The sequence below is a fragment of the Amphiura filiformis genome, chromosome 3 (genome assembly GCF_039555335.1).
Source record: "Amphiura filiformis chromosome 3, Afil_fr2py, whole genome shotgun sequence".
NCBI classification, from domain to species: domain Eukaryota; kingdom Metazoa; phylum Echinodermata; class Ophiuroidea; order Amphilepidida; family Amphiuridae; genus Amphiura; species Amphiura filiformis.
The window spans coordinates 46778905-46799759 of NC_092630.1; the positions used below are offsets into that span (position 1 = coordinate 46778905).

At 37.4% G+C, this 20855-nt stretch overlaps 1 protein-coding gene across 1 annotated transcript; it reads left to right on the top strand.

Moving 5' to 3' along the window:
* The first annotated feature begins 12938 nt into the window (after window positions 1–12938).
* On the top strand, window positions 12939–14393 carry LOC140147288 (uncharacterized). The gene is made up of 2 exons (XM_072169067.1): window positions 12939–13427; window positions 14388–14393. The coding sequence occupies exons 1-2, from the start codon at window positions 12939–12941 to the stop codon at window positions 14391–14393; spliced, it is 495 nt and encodes a 164-aa protein (XP_072025168.1).
* The last annotated feature ends 6462 nt before the right edge of the window (window positions 14394–20855 follow it).

Sequence of the window (20855 nt, forward strand, 5' to 3'; positions counted from 1 at the left end):
CATTGTTATTAATACCCTTTCACCTACTTTGACCTTCACTTCATTAAGTAGACATTATGGCAATACATGACCTTGACAAATCTTATTTCTTGGGATCAGAAGAACAACTTGTGATATTTTATAACTTGATTAAAGCATTTAAAATACAATCCCCAAGTGACTTTTGAACTCTCGGCACTCAGCGCAATATGAAACTACATACCCTCCTTTAATTGAGACCTAAAAATTTGCATTAGTACGCAACTTCACTGTCTTGTCATACTTGTGTCTTCAATGGTCTTGGCTTGACTAAAACTAATAATTTCCTTATACTGAAATACAGGTATAAATTCTTCCCACATGATTGTTGCGTGGTCAATATCACAAGTACTTTATAATAAAATCATGCGATTCGATCGCTGTACTAATAATTTTGTTAAAATTCAAAGCGTAAAGCCCGGGCGTAAAGATCATTATGTTAAGGACGAGCAATTCCGAATTGACTTTTGACACCTTCCTACCTGTACAATTTGTCCGAAGAGAGCCCATAATAAATTCAATTTGTATACTGCTGCCGACTGCAAAGACTTTTAGAATTTTAATGTCATGATATATAATATCAGTAATTTTAAAACCACCCAGCAGTTAAATGTAAGCTTTTACTCTCAGATATGCCCTCTTTTAATTTTGAGCCGAACAACTGAGGTAAAGCAAAGAAAATTGGAATTTACTACCAGCGCTTATGTCGCCAATGCGCGTCACTCAGTCGGTCGTGCTAGAGTCTTGAATTTGTCAGGGTATGTTAGTTTAATAAAGTACATTATTATTGTGTAAAAAACAGAATTTTTAGACACATTGAGGGCGTCCTCCTCAGCAAATGTTACAATATGGCTTTAAGTGTGCATGAAGTCTTTTCAAGTAGGATCTATTCTAGCTGTGTGCAGGTAAAAAGATCGATTAAAACAATTAAACAAATCATTGTATTTCGCCTTTGTTTTGAAGGTAGTTTGTATGTGGTAACAAGTCTTTAGCAAAAATTGGTAAAATAATGACAAGGCGACGATTTAATTTCTTAGATTTTGCTAAAATCATGTAAAATCAGCCGTTTTGGGGCCAAAATTTATTAATTGTCGCGGAACATTGTTAGAAAATATGTTTTTTGATTTTGGTGAATCTTAAGGGCAATTTTAGCTTCCAGTAAAAAACAACAAACAAACAAATTAATAAAAAAACAACCAAAACAAACCAAACAAAAACAAAAACGCTCGACCGACCGACCCTACTAGGTAGGTAGAACAGGGTTTTTTTCGTCGCCTATAAACGGATGTTTGCTATTACATAAATCTCCTCTTTCAAAGTCTTTCTATTACGTCTGACGAATGATTAAGACTTTAAATATAATGTTACATATTGATTTTGATCTTTAAATACATTCGCCAGCATCAAATAAATGAAAACCTTGAATATGTCAAGCCGGAGCATTTCAATAATTCAATGATTCATCATCTTTTATACGTTTCTATCATATTTCACCGAACTCAATACAATCCTGTAAGGGTAAGGCGACATAGTCTGAATTTGGATTAGTTGAATTTAAAATACTGTTCAGGAAAAAATGATACAGAACGTCTTTCAGAAGTGTATTGATATCAATGTATTTGAAGTGCAAAAATGAACTTCTGTTCTTAATTCAAGCGGATTGTGGTGCTTAGCTAAAGGAAGGCCTCCAGGCTTTCTGATACTTTAAAAGAGGATTTTGTGATCCTAGCATCCTCTTTTTATGACATTTTTCAGTAGATATCCACGAAAAAAGCTTATTTTCAAAATTTCAGTTGATTCCGATTTTGCGTTTGCGAGTTATGCATGATTATGTGTATTACACTGCTCCATAGACAATGTGTTGTAATTTCGTTTTGGTGTACCAGAACGAAATTCAAATTTGGATATTTTTGCTAAACGAATTAATCTGCAAGAAATATTTGGTACATAAACATTATGTAGCCAGAGGTATCCAGTGGTGTAAAAATCTCAAATTTTTTTGGGAAAAGTGGGGGGATGAGGCTGTGGATCACGAAATGCCCCTTTAAAGCATGTCCTTGATTTCATGGTCGTTGCCTTTATCAGTCATCAAAAGCTCATTAGACCACTGTTCTTAAGCAGTAAAGTTTGTTAAGGCGTTTGACTTTTGTAGCGATGCGAGTTCGAACCAAGGTGCAACATGAAATTCCTCTGGGCAAGGTACTTGCTGCTTATTGTCTCGGTTATCCAGACGAGAACTTGGGGAGCTTCGGGCTGCGGTGGTTTTTTCTACACTAAGGCTAACTAAGGCTCTGCACCTGTTTTGAAGTGTATCCCTGAATAATACTAAACAGATGTCACTCATTCACGTGCTGGTATAATGATTACCAAAATGAGTGAAACATATTGTAAAGTACTATGTATACTTATGAAGCAGCAAATATATTAGAAAACATTTCATTCTGTGCTACATAGATCACCTTATAATAGTTAACTCCTGCCCAGCATTAGCATTATACTTGACATATTGACGAATGATTAAGACTTTAAGTATAATGTTACATATTGATTTTGATCTTTAAATACATTCGCCAGATTATTATTATTATTCAGATTTTGGTGAAAATTAAGGGCAATTTTAGCTTCCAGTAAAAAACAAACCCACAACACAAAACAAAAAACAAAAACAACAAAACAACAAAAAAACCAAAAAAAACAAAAAACCGCCCAACCCACCGATACTGCTTGAAAGGTACGTCCGCTGGTAGAACATGGTTTTTTTCGTCGCCTAAACTGATGTATGGTATCACATAAATCTCCTCCTTCAAAGTCTTTCTATTACGTGTGACGAATGATTAAGACTTTAAATATAATGTTACATATTGATTTTGATCTTTAAATACATTCGCCAGCATCAAATAAATGAAAACCTTGAATATGTCAAGCCCGAGCATTTCAATAATTCAACCCATCATCTTTTATACGTTTCTATTATATTTCTCTCCGTTCGCTCACCGAACTCAATACAATCCTGTAAGGGTAAGGCGACATAGTCTGAATTTGGATTAGTTGAACTTAACATACTGTTTAGAGAAAAATGATACAAAACGTATTTTAGTGTATCGATATTGTATTTGAAGTGCAGTAGCCTCGAAATATCGCATATAGAGAAAACTATATGTACAATATGAACTTAAGTTCTTTATTCAAGCGGATTCTGGTGTTTAGCTAAAGGAAGGCCTCTAGATCTTCGGACACTTTAAAGCATGTCCTTGATTTCATGGTCATTCCCTTTATCAGTCATCATAAAGCTCATTAGACCACTATTCTTAAGTAGTAAAGTTTGGTAAGGCGTTTGACTTTTGAAGCGATGCGAGTTCGAACCAAGGTGCAGTTTCTGTTTGTTCTCGTATTGAGCTAACAGGAAATTCCTCTGGGCAAGGTACTTGCTGCTTATTGTCTCGGTTGAAAACTTAGGGAGCTTCGGGCTGCGATGGTTTTTCTAGACTAAGGCTAACTAAGGCTCTGCACCTGTTTTGAAGTGTATCCCTGAATAATACTAAACAGATGTCACTCATTCACTTGCTGGTATAATGATTACCAAAATGAGTGAAACATATTGTAAAGTACTATGTATACTTATGAAGCAGCAAATATATTAGAAAACATTTCATTCTGTGCTACATAGATCACCTTATAATAGTTAACTCCTGCCCAGCATTAGCATTATACTTGACATATTGGTTACAACGATCTTTAAGTGTAAAACACCGTCACTCTTCATGAAACGACTATCAGCGTCATGCCGACTCATCGATAACATTAAGAAGCAATCAATTTTCACGCCAGCTCCCGAATGTTCAATTAAGCCTGACTTTGTTCTCAGTTTTGATAATGGTTGGCTGTCAGTTTTACTTTAAAGTAAATCTGACGCTTTTTAATATTAGAATATGTACATTTTCTGTTGGGGTTATCATATTTATTGACAAAATTTTGCTGTTACAATCTTGCTTTTTTTAGTTGAATTATGCGCCGACCAGGATTTTGTCTGATGAAGTCTACTTTAATTGTAACACTTTGGGTTGATTAACTGTTCACCCTTGACTAAAATACCCCCTTTTTGTGAGATCACATATATTTTCAATATAATCCCCTTTAAACAAAACACAAAATACATTAAATACAGTGTGCAAAGTTGACTATATTCATAGCTATTCATGCGTGCCCTTACTCAAAACCAAACTCACAAACTTTCTGATGACTTATCCTATTTTCGAAATACATTATTTGTGAAGTTTTCCATATGTGTACGGTGAGTGACGGGACCGGGTATTGAGTGAAACGGAATAATATTAAAGACTCGGACATTGAAGATTCGGACTAGGACTAGGACATCAGAGATTGGTAGGGACTCGAACTCGGACTCGTTCTTGGACACCAGGGACTCGGGATTAAGTTGGCCTCGACGTGGACAAATTGTATATAGCATAGTATGGATATTTTCCTGCCCATATAACCACAAAGTCAATTTGTCAACTGTTGCCAAATTCAAAAATGGAGATTGTTTGATCATGAAATCAGTAAAAGTTATGTTTCTGCATAGGTTTGGCAACTTGCGGAAATGTACCTAAAATCCCATTGTGTAAAGTAATGATTTCATAATCTAATATGATGTGATTTACCAGATCAAGCAATGATGTGTAGGAAATATCATTTCAAATTCCGATCTAATTTCATTTAGCAGGATGAAAGAAGGCTCTTAAGGATTTGTTTATCATTTATTATAAATGTGTTTACAGTTTTCGTTTCATACTTTGTTTCTAGACTTGCTCGCATCCGAAATTCTGGAATCGGAAATGTGTCTTGCAATATGTATTTTCATATGATACACAATACTTACAATACAGTGGTTGAGTAATATGAAATTTAAACTAAATTTTGATTCAAATCTGATTGTAGATGCCGATATTGGTCAACTAGTAAAAATCTAAAGGTACCAATGTTACCATTATTTGTTTGCAGTGAAGCAACTCTAAATTGTAAAGTTGGAGGCATCCATCTGTACCAAATTCAGAGCCAGACGGGATATCCTCGTGAAATTAATCTATATTATATCTTTTAATTTGACAGATATGAAAATATTTTCAAAGGTCAACAGTAGGAGATATTATTTCTATAGCACACACCCACACGAATGAATAAACATGATAAAGGAACGGGTTATTTGAGATGATAATAGTTTAATACTCAACACAGACATATTGGGTTAAAAGCACACTTGTTCTTCTGGGTACTCGTACTGTTAATATCCCCAAAAGCCACTTATATAACAATCTGGTTTATTGAAAAGTACTTGGGGGAAACGACCGATAGATAAGAAAATAGTAGCTATGGAAATTTTTATATTCGTGGCATATTGTAGTGTATTGATCATGATATTGTCTGTTACCGCAAGAAAATGATACTTTGATTCATAATCGGTTATTGCAAATGACACTTATTAATGTTTTCTTTTAATATATCTGTTAATACTCAATGGCGTCATAAATGTATAGAGATACATACATACTTTATAAGTACTTAAATAAGTTACTGTTTTTATGGCAATGAAGTATATGGTAGCACAAGTTTATAAATTTACATGAAAATTAATATGGAAAGTCATAGTGAAATGAGGCGATTAGATGAGATGAAAAGTTGTATATAAAACCTAGAAGTGGAATCACAATAAGCCACTCGTAAAGACATAATTACATTCCTTTGACATATAAAATTAAGCTGCTAAGGTTGACATTTACCTATTCATGTTGTTGAAGGCTGAAATTGATGATTTTTCTTCTGTATCATCTTGTTCATTTCGTGTTAGCCATTCCCGTTCAGGTTCACTATCCTTTGGGACTCCAAATCCGATATCTTTCTCCGTCTTTCCTTTGAGTAATTCCCTAGGTTAGCTTCATAAATACATAGAAGAAATCATAGTAGCGTTGGGTGGGTAAATCTTCCGGAAGTCATGCAAAGATATGTTTTGTTTATGAACATATTTTCTATCAAAAATTATTTGACACCATCTTCTGACACATCCCAATAATTTTTTAACGCGTGAGGTTTATGCAGACTCCTTTCAGACTAGTCTTGGTACTTCGTGAATAAATATTCCGTACTAAATGTCAAGTCTGTAATACTCGTGTCTATTTTTGTGAACGGGCGTCGAAATAAAATACTTTTAAGTATGAATTAAAACTTACAAAACTAAACCAATATTCTTAACGATAAGAATAAGTTGCATCAAATGTAAATGATACAAAAGGAAGATACTTTACCTGAAAAACAAGCTAAACAATCAAAACAAGTGGTGATAGAGTAACTGTGAATAATAAAAGAAACTGTTGAGACTTTTATACTACCCAATATTACATTCAATCCAGAAATATCTTAAGTGCCATAATCCCGGAACATAATGATGATGTGATGAAGGCCTGCACTTTATGGCCGATTCGAGAAAGTTTTGCATGGGTTCATTATGGGCATCAATATGTAGGCTATGTATGGCTCTAATCTAAAGCATATACAACAGCTTTATCACTAAATGGACATTTACATAGACCCTAATTGAGTACATGAGCAGATATTCTCAGAAGTCCGTCTTGTAAACACACTTGGAGAACCCAGAGCCCCTATAACATGTTCTCTATCTGAGTGAGTCTGTATGTGATTCATTTCCAGTGTCATGTAATGTACGTTAAGGTCCGAACACAGTCAGACCAATTGTTACCAGTCTGTCTGTAGCCGTTTGTGTAGTTGGTTGGCGACTAAAAATTCGCCTCTCTCTCACCGAACACATCCAAACCGTCGCTCAATGCTTCTGATTCCACACCGATCTTTGATAAACTCGGAGCCCCAATAAAGGTGTCGAGCCTCCACGGTTCTCTATATCTGAGCAAGCCTGTGTGTGATTCATTTACCAGTGTCATGTACGTTATGGTCCGTACACCCACCGTGTGATAAGCCTTTACTTGACCCATCGCTACCCTATACCGAAGGTTGGTTCCACTGCAATAGGCTCAAGATCAAGATGACCAGTTTGGTCATTATTATGGAAATGAGATGTTCATATTACAATATTGTTGAATATTCTTGGAATGTTTAGATCTTTAAAGGGACATGTTGACATAATTAATTGCTTATGAGGTTGACAAATAAATCTGATAAAGCCTGCATGAGCTGAATAGTTAATTGAGTGTGTGAATAATTCATTGAGTGACCGGATATCAGACAAAAAGAGATATGCGAATGAATAAAATATGGCAACCTTATTGGAGGTAAAGTAGTCCGCAGGCTGCTTTCATTGATTTGATTTGATTCCCTTAAGGGCGTACTACACCCATATATTGGTTTGATTGGTCTAAAAAATATTTTTTCATTTATAGCTAGGCGATATATGCACGGATCATGTGAAATAAAAAAATATATGAAAAAACGTCGTTAAAGTGTCATTTTTCACCTATTTGTCTTAAAAGTGACTGGTGTTAAGGACGCTTATTTTTTAGCGATCCACGTAGTCTTCTTCACAACCGGACTGACACACACCGTTTTGTCAATACACGCTTAACGATTTGCGTAGGGCAAACATGGGCAAAAATTTCTTTAAAATTTAATAAACATATACAATTGGTACCCATGTCATTATGCTTGCAAATGAACAAAGTTCATATCAATAAAATCAAGGATCGAATGCCTTTTAGTGTCCAAAACGGCAAAATTACCGTCACACTTACCCGAATTCTGCACCCTGGCGAATCCTCCTGACCATGCTGGCGTTCACAAAATTCGAATTCGTAATAAAAAAAATGCGATCAAAAACACAAAACTACAAGTTTGGATAAACTATCATGGCAACATACATTATTGCCAAACAATATAGAATAGAAAATTCGACGTCAACTTGTCAAAATATTGAAAAAACGTGCTCTAAAAATATTTAAAAAGTACGCAAAACAATTTCTATTCATACGCGTGTGAAATGACCGTGGTAAAAGTAGAAGTCGTGTGTTGAGTAATCTGTGTCATCCTCTGTAGGGATGGGCGATACCAGCTTTTTGTATCAGTTGTCGATCTAGAGCAGTCGGGGGGGGGGCAATTTTAGAAAAAATAAAATAACATTGAAAAAAATGGCCATCGCGTCGCGCTTGCGCGACACAGGAGATGTCTGAGGGGGCTGTGGCCCCCTCAGAAGTAAGAAACTTTATTGAAGTGATTGTGGACCATTTTGGCACTGAGCAGTGATTAGTGTATAAAATTTTAGTTTGAAAAAGCCGCAAATTTGTTAAATGACGGTCCATGAAACCTTCCGTGGACAAGTTTTCCCTGTAAGCCTATAAATTGTGTTAACATAGGGCTTAAATTTGGTAATGTCGGAAGAAGAGCGAAAATGACTACACAAGGGGGTGTCTGAGGGGGATGTTCCCGCCTGAGAAGTTTAAAAATTTGCAAAATGAAAGTCCAATTGAAGCTATTTGGTGCATCGTTTTTACACTATTTGAATCAATTGCGGTAAGGGCAGGAACTCAATTTGCAAAACTTGAGATTCGCAATTACTAAAGCATGCATAATTCGATGAAGTCGGTATGGAGTCCGTCTTAATACTGACTTTGGGTGCATCGGCGGACCCGCGGTAATTTTCACATGCTCTTAGGACTGCTCTTAGGACGAGGACCTGCCTTCAAGAAAAAATGAGTCAATGTGTTTGTTGGGGGAGGGGATGGGGGTACGTGTGGCTGTACTATAATAGGCCTACCACATTAACGAACTTAACTTACTCTTCGTGGGATTACGAATCGTAACACAAACACATGTGATAATAAAACCAGTATAGCAAACACCACTTTTAATCAACAAGATCATGATGCAACTTTTAATTTTAACAAAGCTTGACTCAGAGTTTTTTAAGATGCTAGCCGAAGTCAATTTATAAATTTGCACATTCTTTGGGTTCCTTTTTTTCCACTCTTGTTAATAGAAAACATAAAACCCGATGATCAGCTGACTCTTTCTGTTGACAATTTAAGTTTAAAACATTATTAACACAATTTTTGTGTTGAAATTAATTGTAAACATTAAACAAAACCAATACATTGGCTATAGTTTCAAATCTTTCGTAACATATAACCGTGGTGTTTGTAAAATATTGTGTAAAAGATTTGCAATTTTGGAATCGAGCATTGCAACTTTACAATGCTCAAGAACACGAAAACTTCGGGCGTTGTTAAAAATTGTATGAAATGAAGATCCCTAGCGTAAACTAGTTTCTATACACTTTTAAATGTCAATGATAGGTCGCTATTTTGTGACGTTACATTAGGAAAACAATTAATTGTTATTTAAAGTAACATTTTCAGAATCGAAATTTTTACCTAATTGTAATGAATATAACATAACAAACACACCCTGAAATACGGACCGGCTGTAGTTTTGACAAAATCTTAAATTTTGTTTTATCATGTACATGCGCCACCAATGCCCGCCATGGTGTGCCGCTAGAGCGCATATCCCATAGACAATCCATTGGAATGATTAAAGCTGTAGCTGCGAGATAGTATAGGGGACCGCGACCGTTCACAAACACTTGTTATGAGGGGGTGGATGCAAAGGATGGGGGAGGGGCTGAAAAGTTTTGACCCTCCTAAGGGGGGGGCTAAAATAATGACCACAAATTCCCCTGGGAAAATTGAGTTTTCTATGGGGTTGACCCATAATTTTCATGTCAAAGGGGGGGGATGAAATTTTGAGGTCTGTAAAGGGGGCCCGAAAATGTTCGTGATGAAATGTTTTGCTTCAGCCCCCCCCAACAAGTGTTTGTGAACGGTCCCTAGGCCTACCACACAATTTATTCGCTACCTGAAGTCGCTAGTGCATAGGCTTAGGAAGATTTTCAACATGGGGGGCTGAAACTTGAACAAAATTTTGTGGGGCCAGACCGGGGTGCGGGAGGGGGGTTCCCCCCCTTGCATTCGGAAAATTTGGCAAAATATAGATCACAAAGACCCCTTTTCCCTCTATTTTATCACAACTTTTTAAGTTCACCTAGGATTATTGGGGGGGGGGGCTGTCCAGCCCCCACACCAAACTTATTGAGCCCCCTCAAGCCCCCGGTTCCTAAGCTTATGTAGAGAATGAAAGATTTTTTTTTTTAAATATTTGTTTTCAATTTTCGAATAATTATTTTTGTTTTCAATAGGCCTACTTTCCATAAAAATAAAAGTATTTTATCGGAAAATAGCCGATACCAAAATGGTATCGAATCGCCCAACGCTAGAAAAAACCAAATCATTTAAATCAATGGCGGAAGTGTTCGGCAAGCGAAAGCAGTGAATTTCATCATTTTTTCGTGGATTTATACATGATTTTCTTGAATTGGAAGGATATCAGCATGCGCTACAGGTAAGTGACGACACTGTTACTAAACGTGAAGCAGGAGCATGTTCCATTGAACTGTTATCATTGTGAACATAGCGATTCACATTACAATGCATTATAAATCATATTTCGTAAGCTTCCCGTATTTCCTCAGAAAACTGAGCAAAAATTCTCCTAATACTGAAAACCAAGGCATTGACTGTTCTTTAATTTCAACCTTATCAAACCTGAAACAAATATGCTGCCATGCGAACACAAATTGTGCATATCATAGTCATCTGGAAGGGAAAAAATAAGTTTAATTTCATTGATAACATGAAATTGATGCATATTTGTGTTTTCAAAGCTGTGCATAATTAATGCATTTCCCAAAAAAAAAAATATTTTGGTACTTTTAGAGTCTGCCATTAATGATAAATATGTGTGTGTAAGTGGATTCACGGTAACAGTTCTGATATTGTAGATATCCTCAAATTTGTAACGGGGTCATGATGTACCTGTCTTTGGCTTGTAGCATTAAAAGCATGCAAGCTACATTAATATCAATGCCACCAATAGAACGAGAAGATTTGCCCCTTAATTTTGCATACCACTTTGACTAATTTTTTTTTCTCATTTCTTCACAAAATGCAAAAAACCGCAAAAATGTGATGGGTGTAGTACCCCTTAACGTAAATAAAATAAAATATGACGTTTTACTGGGGGTACGGACAACCTTATTCTTCGCATTGCAAAAATTCTTTTCCCGAAATAATGTAGACCGTAAAAGTTTTTAGCCAAACTACCTAATTTATACTAGATGATGAATGATCTCATATGATGGTTTTGAGATCACCAATGGCATATAATTTTAACCATGACCCGAATAAAGTAGTAAATGTTTAAACTTTGGTCATCTGATTAAAAGAACATTATTACTTTTCAAATCAAATTGATGGGTCAGTCACCGGCAGTGTGAAAGCCTGTTGTATTTGTCATGGGCAATGGTTATAGTTACAGGCAAAGAAAGTTTTATGACCATCGGATGGACTTCTTACAGTATTATTAGGATCTATTTTGTTGCCGTGCTCCTTAATAGAACTTTGACCCATCGAGAAATTGACAGGTTTGTATCCCCGGTCAAGTCCATGTCGATCACTTTCCAGTTTCAGGCAATAATCGACGATTTTTAAAGGATATTTGATTCGCTGCATCGATAATCTCACATGCAATCCATCTTCGTCAAGCAGTTGATATCTTATTTTTCAGATTCGACCATTATCGCTTCATTTCTTCACGTATTTACTCCTATCTGCCTTCTGTGTTTATACAATGCAATGTTATTGTCTGCCCTAGAGTAAAAAATTGCGACCCCATCAACTTTGACCCAGAAGTAATAGCTATCTCTTATAAGAACTGATTATCAACACTCAATACGCTTGAGTATAGTGCACACAACCCAAAGGTTCCACAACTGAACTTAATTTAGGAGGCCTTGATAGATAAAGCTAGGTCTTCTGAATATGTCCCAGAAGCAAATACAATACAACAACACCATAATCATACTTAGTCTTTGCAGCATTATGATTATGCTATGTTTTGGCATAAGTGCCACATTTAAATGTGCGGCGAAGAACGTAAATTAAATGTTACTTCCTATGTCTTACCCAATCAAGGCTCACAGTATCATAATCATTACTGAACATGTTCTTCAGGACTGTTATTGAAAATAAAGACGAATTTCATAGTTCTAGTCCAATAAAACAGCACTTACTGTGGACGTTTCGGAATCTGTCAGATGGTTAATGTAGTCATTGAAGAGGGAGACATTCTGAACTCGCACGATGTAGTCTCTCTTTTCACCTGTACCCCCATCCACAAAGTGTTGGAAATTGTTAGAGAGATTAGGTAAAGGTGCTTTGAAGGACTACAACAAGTTGCAAGGGTTCAGCCTAGCTGTTGATGATGTGGTAGAATTGCTGGACTTTATATTATCGACCACTTATTTTACCTTTTGAGACAAGATTTATAGGCAGCGATTTGGTGCAGCTATGGGCAGCCCTGTCTCTCCGCTAGCGGCCAATATTTACATGGAATTTTTGGAAGAGTCCGCTATTGCCACAGCCCCCTTCGCGTGCAAACTCAAGATGTGGAAACGCTACGTCGACGACATTCTCGAGGTTGTTAACAAGGACGCAGTACCACCGCTCACAGAACATCTTAATCAAATTGATGATACCAACTCCATCAAATTCACATATGAGCAGGAAAAATGGAAAGATACCGTTCTTAGACACTTTGATAGTTAGACGCGACGATGGCACAATAAAGTTACTGGTATATCGGAAAGCCACCCACACCGACCAGTACCTTAATTTCAGCTCCCACCATCCGCTACACCAGAAATTGGGTGTTGTTCGTACGCTCCTGGATAGAAAAATAAGATCATAACCGAAGATAAAGACAAGGAAGAAGAGGAAGTCACTATCAAAAATGCACTTAGTAACTGCGGCTATCCTTCTTGGAGTTTTGAGAAAGTCAAACAACAGATGGACACACCAAAGCAGAAGAAGAAGGCAGTTAAGAAGGATGAAACTACCAAGTCAAAAGGCCTTGTCGTTATCCCCTACGTAGAGGGCGTGTCGGAGCGTATCGCGAGAACTTTGAAGAGTTACAATATCTCTGCTGCCATGAAGCCCCATTGCACCTTAAGAAACATGCTCGTGCACCCTAAAGATAAAAGGGACCCGCTCAACACCACAGAGGTTGTTTATTCCATCACTTGCAAGAATTGCAATGAAACTTATGTCGGTGAGACGGGGAGGAAATTTGGTAAGCGATTGGAAGAACATAGGGCAGAGGCAGATAAGGCGTGTGTTAACGTTCGTACGAGAGCAAACAGAAAAGCATCTCAATCAGCTACCAACAAATCAGCCATCACAGATCATGTTCTCGAGAAAGACCACATCATTGACTGGGAGGAGGCTAAGATTTTAGGCAAAGAGGCAGACAGATACAAACGATGGATCAAAGAGGCAGTGAAAATCAGACAACAGGGCACCACCATGAACAGAGACGAGGGGCAATACAACCTAACTCACGTATTTGACGATCTCCTGAAGAAACCAACTGGCAACCAAGTTGCTAAGCAACAACGAGTTGTACACAGAAGGTCGTCACAACAACATCAGTGTTGATAAAGGAATCTGACAGATTCCGAAACGTCCACAGTAAGTGCTGTTTTATTGGACTAGAACTATGAAATTCGTCTTTATTAGTATCATAATCTGATTTTACCAGAATAGTATACGATTTAGTCAAATCATATTGGCAAAGGCTAGGAAAAGGCAACTGGCAACTAAACAAAAAACAGAGTCGAACAGCAAGTAGAGAGTGGGCGTAAGCAGGTAAGAGAAAAAGAAATCGTGTAACAAAGACGGAGGGAAAGAGGGAGAGCTGTGACAGCTTATGTTTTGTGGCACACCATACTAATGGCAGCGCTTCAATACAAAACATGTTCAAATAAGAATACTGCAAATTAAAGGGCAGTGTCTGATTGAATTAGGAAAACGAAGGAAAGGATAAGGTATTTCACCAGCAATATCGCGTTTTGGTTATGTTTTGCCCATGTGTACTATTGAAATAAATTTTCATCTCATCTACATAAATACTCAACAAAGTTGCATGAAAGCAATATCTACATCACTTTGCAGCTAATGAAATAACGGTTTAAATTCCTCCCACATAACCACTACGTGGTCAATATTACAAGTGCATTATGTGATGCAGCCACTTTCCTTATGATTTTGTTGAAATTCAAGGCGTAAAGCTCATATGTCAAGGACGAGCAATTCTGAATTGACTTTTGACACCTTCCTACCTGCACAAATTATACGTAGATAGCATAATAAATATTTTTTCTGCCCATATACTGGCTACTGCTGCCTTCAAAAGACTATAGAATTGAGTTCAAGTTCTCATGATTGTATCTTTTACAGGCGTAGACAGGGGCCGGGGAAAGGGGGCAGTTGTGGTAGAATTGACAAAAATGGCCAATTGCCAAAAGAGCCTAAAATCCGGCGACTTGCATACCACAAGGAGCAAGAGATTGGCAAGATATACCACACCTGACTACCTTGCAGGAAATCAATTTAAACGCCTTTATATGCGTATGTGGAGTATAAATAGCTGTGTGCCTATGTGGACCAGATATGCCTGCGCACATCGTCCACACCAGGTAATGAATTATTTTGTACTGGCAGTATAAAACGAACCAATAGAAATTCGACTTGCATCAAAGCACGTGTCTTCATAAATGTCCCGCCGGCTGCTGAGAGTAGCTGCTATTACAAAATAAGCTGAAATTATAGAAAGGAAAACGAGCAAGGTACACCAACTTGATGTGGGGAAACAAGTAAAATACAGACTAGACAATATGCAGGGGGGGGGGGGGGGCAAAACCAGCAAATGTAGGCATAGGAAGTAAGCAAAGTTCGATAGCCAAAAATTACCAAGTTTAGGCAAGTTCAAATAGAACTCAGTAGCAAACAAGTGGTGGTAGTAAACTGTGCTTCATTGAAGTAAGACATGCTTATTTTGCTCTGAGCTTATCTTGTTTGCTACTGAGTTCTATTTGAACTTGCCTTCAGTTTTTGACTTGAATTTGTTTTAAATTACAGCATGTAGTTTTCGTTGTTTGCTTTTATATTTTGTTGTCTGTCCCTGAAGAAGAGCAGTTTATCTGCTCGAAACGTCGGTTGTTTTTTTGTCTGTTTAGTGTTTGACTGCTATGTACACAGTGATTTTCATCACTTCCAGTGTACTGTTTTCCTGACACTTTTGTGGGCTCTGGAATTGGCAATTTTTGGCCATCGAACTTTGCTTGTTTTGTGTCTACTCTGGATGTTTGGTTTAGCGTGTCTGTTTACATGCACAGTGATTTCATCACTTGTTCTAGTGCAGTTTTGTATTACCATTGATCCTTGTTGTTTGTGCAGGTTTAGCACTTTTGTGAGCCTTGGAACTGGTAATTTTTGGCTATCGAACTTTGCTTACTTCCTATGCCTACATTTGCTGGTTTTGCCCCCCCCCCTGCATATTGTCTAGTCTGTATTTTACTTGTTTCCCCACATCAAGTTGGTGTACCTTGCTCGTTTTCCTTTCTGTTGTTTATATTCAAGGTATCCTCTTGTATCATTTATTGATCCTTGATGTGTTTTGTGTCCTCGGCCGTTGGATTCACCATTACCCACTTTTTCTGAACTTATACTTACATAAAAACCAATCGCTAATAGCTCAGCGATGTAATTAATTCAGCTGTGAGTTGTCTTTCAAAATATCCAGACTAAATCCTATTGTTAAACGTCGAGTGTCTCAATGTCTATAAAGAATAGAGACAGTTACAATAAGACCACATTCCTCCAGCACATAGTTGCATATTGAGATAAATTGATTTTATTCCTAGCCATAATGAATAAAAATTCCTTTAAAAGGAATAGGGTGGGCAAATGAAAAATTGTCAAGAGAAATGAAAGAATGAGTAAGTCAAGTTGACAATAAATAAAAATTCCTTTAAAAGGAATAGGGCGAGCAAATGAATTGTCAAGATAAAGGTGTAGTTCCATATTGATAAGTCCAAGTAAAATAAAAAACATGTTTCACGTCCAGGTTTTTGAAAAAAAGGAGCAGGAGGGGCCTTTTTATTTTGTATCGCAGAATCGATGTAAATACCCATATTTAGAGCTATTTTAGCGTGCACAATAATGCCTGCAAAAAGGAGGAGGCCTCTTTTTATTTGTTGTTCTGAGGGGTAGGCCCCCTCTAATGATCTCGAAACCTTCCAAATTGTTTCTTGTATATTGAGAAGGCTATAGAAAGCATCTCAACTCCCAAAGCATCTCAACTCTCAAGTTATAACTGAATTGCAAAATATAAAAATATAATTGAAGAAACCTCCAAAAAGGAGGGAGGGGACGTGAAACATGTTTATTTTTGTATTTGGCCTAATGCAGTATTACTTCGATTATCACTTGTCATCATTAGCAGAGGAGTGAAATTTTGATTGAAAGAATTAAACTAAGGGACGCACCATTTGATACTGAGAGGGGGGTAGGAAGTTGGGGTCAGGGAAAGTTTTTCTTTTTATAGTTGGTGGCGAAAGTTTTTTTTTTGCTCATGAAGTTTTTTTTTTTTTTGAAAAACTTCCTACCCCACCCTGAGAATCTAATGGTGCATCCCTAACAAGGTTTGTGTTTGAAGTTATATAAATAACGAACTAAGAGCATTCGAATTAGGACAACAAAATAAAAAAATAAAAACCTACACCATAGGACTGTACGGTAAAACATGTACCAACAGGCTACTTTTTAGTCACCCACCTTTGTAGGACTACACAACAAAATAGCCCTCCACCATAGGACTTTGCGGTAAAATATTTAGAGGAGTATGCCAATCAGACTTGTAGTCGAGTCACTGAAAGTCGAGTCCGAGTCGAGTCGAGTCATCGAGCCCTCGAGTCTCGAGTCGAGTCGAGTCATGAAGCCGTCGAGTCCGAGTCGAGTCGAGTCATTTGAAGTTGTCAGTCGAGTCGAGTCGAGTCGAGTCAGGCCGTTCTGTCGAGTCGAGTCGAGTCGAGTCTGATATATTTTGTCGAGTCATTTCGAGTCACTTCACGTTTTATATGCTCATGATACCAGCTATCAACTTGATAGCCCAATTTGCATGAATTTGTACTTTTTGAAATTAAAATCCCAGTGAGAGTACATAATATTAATTTATGAATCTATGTGCTCCATCCAGTGCATTGTGGAAATCAGTAATCAGTCAGACTTGTAGTATTGCCATTAGGACCCGCCATGAGTATGGGTACGGGTGCGTGTCCCGGTACGGATTTCAGGTCATGGGTAAGGGTATGGGTACGGATCCCTAGCCTTGAGTATTCAGTACGGGTCCATTCCAAAATAGGGTGCAAGTACGGGTACAGAGCCATGGGTACGGGTACGAGTATGGGTACGGAAATTGGGACTCGAGTACGGGTACTGGTCCAGTAGTGGTATGGAAATTGGGACTTCAAGTACTTGTATGGGTCCTATTATGGGTATGGGTATAAACAAATAAAATTAATCAAGTACAAAAAGAGATCAAATATTGGTGGTCATAGTGAATCTAGCCTAAAGGTGGCATATTGCAAGTGAAAAAACTATGTCCGAGTCCAGTCCAATATCCAAATCTATGTAAAATGTGAAATGATTATCTAAAAATGTAAAAATAGATCTCAAATTTGTTGACTTTACTTATTTGGCCATTTTCCAAATGAATTGGGGCTGTCAAATCTAACCTGTTATTATTCCTACATATCCACCAAATTATTTAGATTTATCTGTCACTTAGCAGAATCATATTTTTGTTATCATTTAAAATGAAATAATTGATAAAAATTTCTACAATGTAGACTTCTTTCATGTAACTTTCCAATCCATTAAGCTCTTGAAAGAGAAACATGCACACTGGACCATACATCTCAGCTCCCACTCAGTAGGATAATAGTTTACATGTAATACTGCACACAGCGTATAGGTATGCCAGGCAAACCTATCTGCTAGTCAGCCAAATTTGCCTAAAACACAATACATATTTACATAGAAATTTAAAAGAACAGGTAGGTCAAGGAAACCTGCATAAATACTAGTATGTTGTCTATACTTCACTTGACCCAAATATATGATTTTTTTATGGTGATGAGACACTCGCACATGGAATTTTAGGGGGATTTTGACCCACATTTTGATATCAGTTCCACATAGAAAAGCTGCTATCATCATGAGACTAAGATCTAGAAACACCACCGAAATCCCAGACAAACTAGTACCTAGACCAGTGACTTTGACTCGCGTAGTGAAGCCGACACTGCTTAGCAACGACTTGAACAAGGACGCATACCCGGACGCAAGCAAGCAGATAATGATAATACAGAACATGTTGCATTTGACGCGGCGCGGGAGATAACGGCGCAGTAACCACGCAACCGAGAGCGTCAGAATGTACGCGATTATCTCCGCGCCTAGTAACCCTGTCAATCCGTCAATATCACCTTGGATACGGGGCTTCACCTCCCGCTGTGGTAAGGGATGGGCAGTCATAGGTCTAGGTGATATGTCTATGACCGAAATGCTGTTTTGTTAGCTGAATCTTTTAGATGAAAATCAATCTTTGACAAGATGTAACTTTGCTACAGAAAGGGCTATGACAAAACCTGATGGACATGGCTTTTGAAGAAAGTGTATACGGTTGGTTGGTTGAGTCAACAGTGTTGGGTGGGGTTTGGTAGAGTGGTGTGTGGTGTGATGCAGTGAGTGACCTTCTCATCACATTTCTACAATTTTATCATCAGAATGCCATAAAATTATGCGGAAACTTTAAAATTGACCTTTTTCAGCAAATTTGCATTGTAAATTTTTCAAATAAGAAATAAAATATAAAATTTTGCTCCATTTTTGCAAATAATGACCCATTTTTTCAAAATGTTGTACCAAATGACCCCTTCCTTCAAAATTTTATACCCAATTACCCCTTTTTCATTTTGTTATACCCAAACTAAGCAATGCCAATAGGTAGATACCTGTCAGATTAAAGTTGAATGAACCCCCCCCCCCCCCCACCACCACCGGGCATGGACTCTCACCCTAGTACGGACTCGAGCTGGACTCGAGTCCGGACTCAGGTCTTATTTTTGTTGGACTCGGACTTGGCTCGGACTCGGCACCCCTGGACTTGGACTCGAGTCCGGACTCGGACACAAAAAGGACTCGGGTACAAGTCTGCTAATTTCAACATTATATTTAGCAATGATGTAGCTTTCGAGTCTTATTATGCACATCTGGATAATTATATCCATGTTTTATTGATATTTTAAAATTCATAAACATCCCAAATTTCATTATGGTAAGAACCTCTCTATTCATTTGACTCAGATGCACAAGCCCAAGCCTGGGCACAAGAAGTACATGTCATGATGTGGCTGGTGGAAATGCTCACACCAGTCAGTCACATTGCAATGTAGTTCTTCATGTGTGCAACATGTAGAGGAGTGTATTTGGATGGGGAATAATCAAAATGATTAATAAAAGCTATAATAATGATATTTTAACATGATAACTTGAAATTCACCACAAAAAAGAGAGTATCTTGAAATGTTTTCCCAGTTTGCTGTTTTTTTTTTCTGTATTGATCAGTCATTGTGTGAATGAAACATGTACATGTAGCATACATGTAGGGGTGTGTGCAAAAGGCTATTACAATGACATGTGTGTAGCATTCATGTACATTTTGTGTAGCCAGGCTCAGCAATGATGGACAATGGACTTTTCCACCATGCCAAGTTTGAAGCATGTAAAAAAAAGGTGGATCCTTTAGCCAGATCGACAGGCAATCATACATGTACATTGTACACACATACATATAATTTATATTTTAAGTTATTATAAAGATGCTGAGAGATAGTAAGCCCACTTTGTAAAATATAAGAATCACAATACACTGAGATGTGTGGAAGAAAACGTGCAGGTATTATTAGAAATATTAAGGTATAATTTATTTTTCGAGTCATTTTTAAAAGTCGATTCAGCCACAGTGACTCGAGTCACAAGCCTCGAGTCATCGAGTCGAGTCATTAAATTTCGAGTCGAGTCGAGTCATCGATTCATCAACCCTCGAGTCGAGTCGAGTCGTCGAGTCACGTTGCCTCGAGTCGAGTCATCGAGTCACCAAAACTCGAGTCGAGTCGAGTCGAGTCGAGTCATTTCGAGTCGAGTCACTACAAGTCTGATGCCAATTAAGGCCAAGTAAAAAAAATGTATATGTCCGGACTTTTTCAAACATTGGTGAGGGAGGTCCTTATTATTTGTTATCGTGTTATTGTTTTACCATTCATTTCTGTGTAAAATTGCAATGGCAAATGTTTGTCAACACATCATAAAATCGGGAGGCCCCTAATATTTTTGTTATTTCCCCAAAGCCCTACCCCTAGCTTGAAGAAAGTGTTTGCAATGTGTTTATAAATGATAACCAAGAACTTCTAAACATGTCATTTCATCACAACAATTTTATAAACAAAGTAAGGAAGCAAATAGGAAAAATAACTAAAATATTTGAAAATCTCCAAAAATCGGAGAGGGCGGGGACGATATACACGTTATTTATTTTACTTGGCCTAAACAATGAATCACCACTCATGACTCGAGGTCAAAACCATTATGTAAATAAGATAATGTTTGCATGGGATGTCAAACAAGGAAATGTTGACATAAATTAATTGACTGTTTGGTTTTCACGATGCTATTAATTTAGCCCAAAGATTAGGAAAACTAGCAAAACTGGTGAACTGGTACTGTTCAAATAAAAACATCTGCAAATCTTGCTGCAATTTCCAAATAGTATTTCTATTACTTAAATAATTATTTTTGTTATTT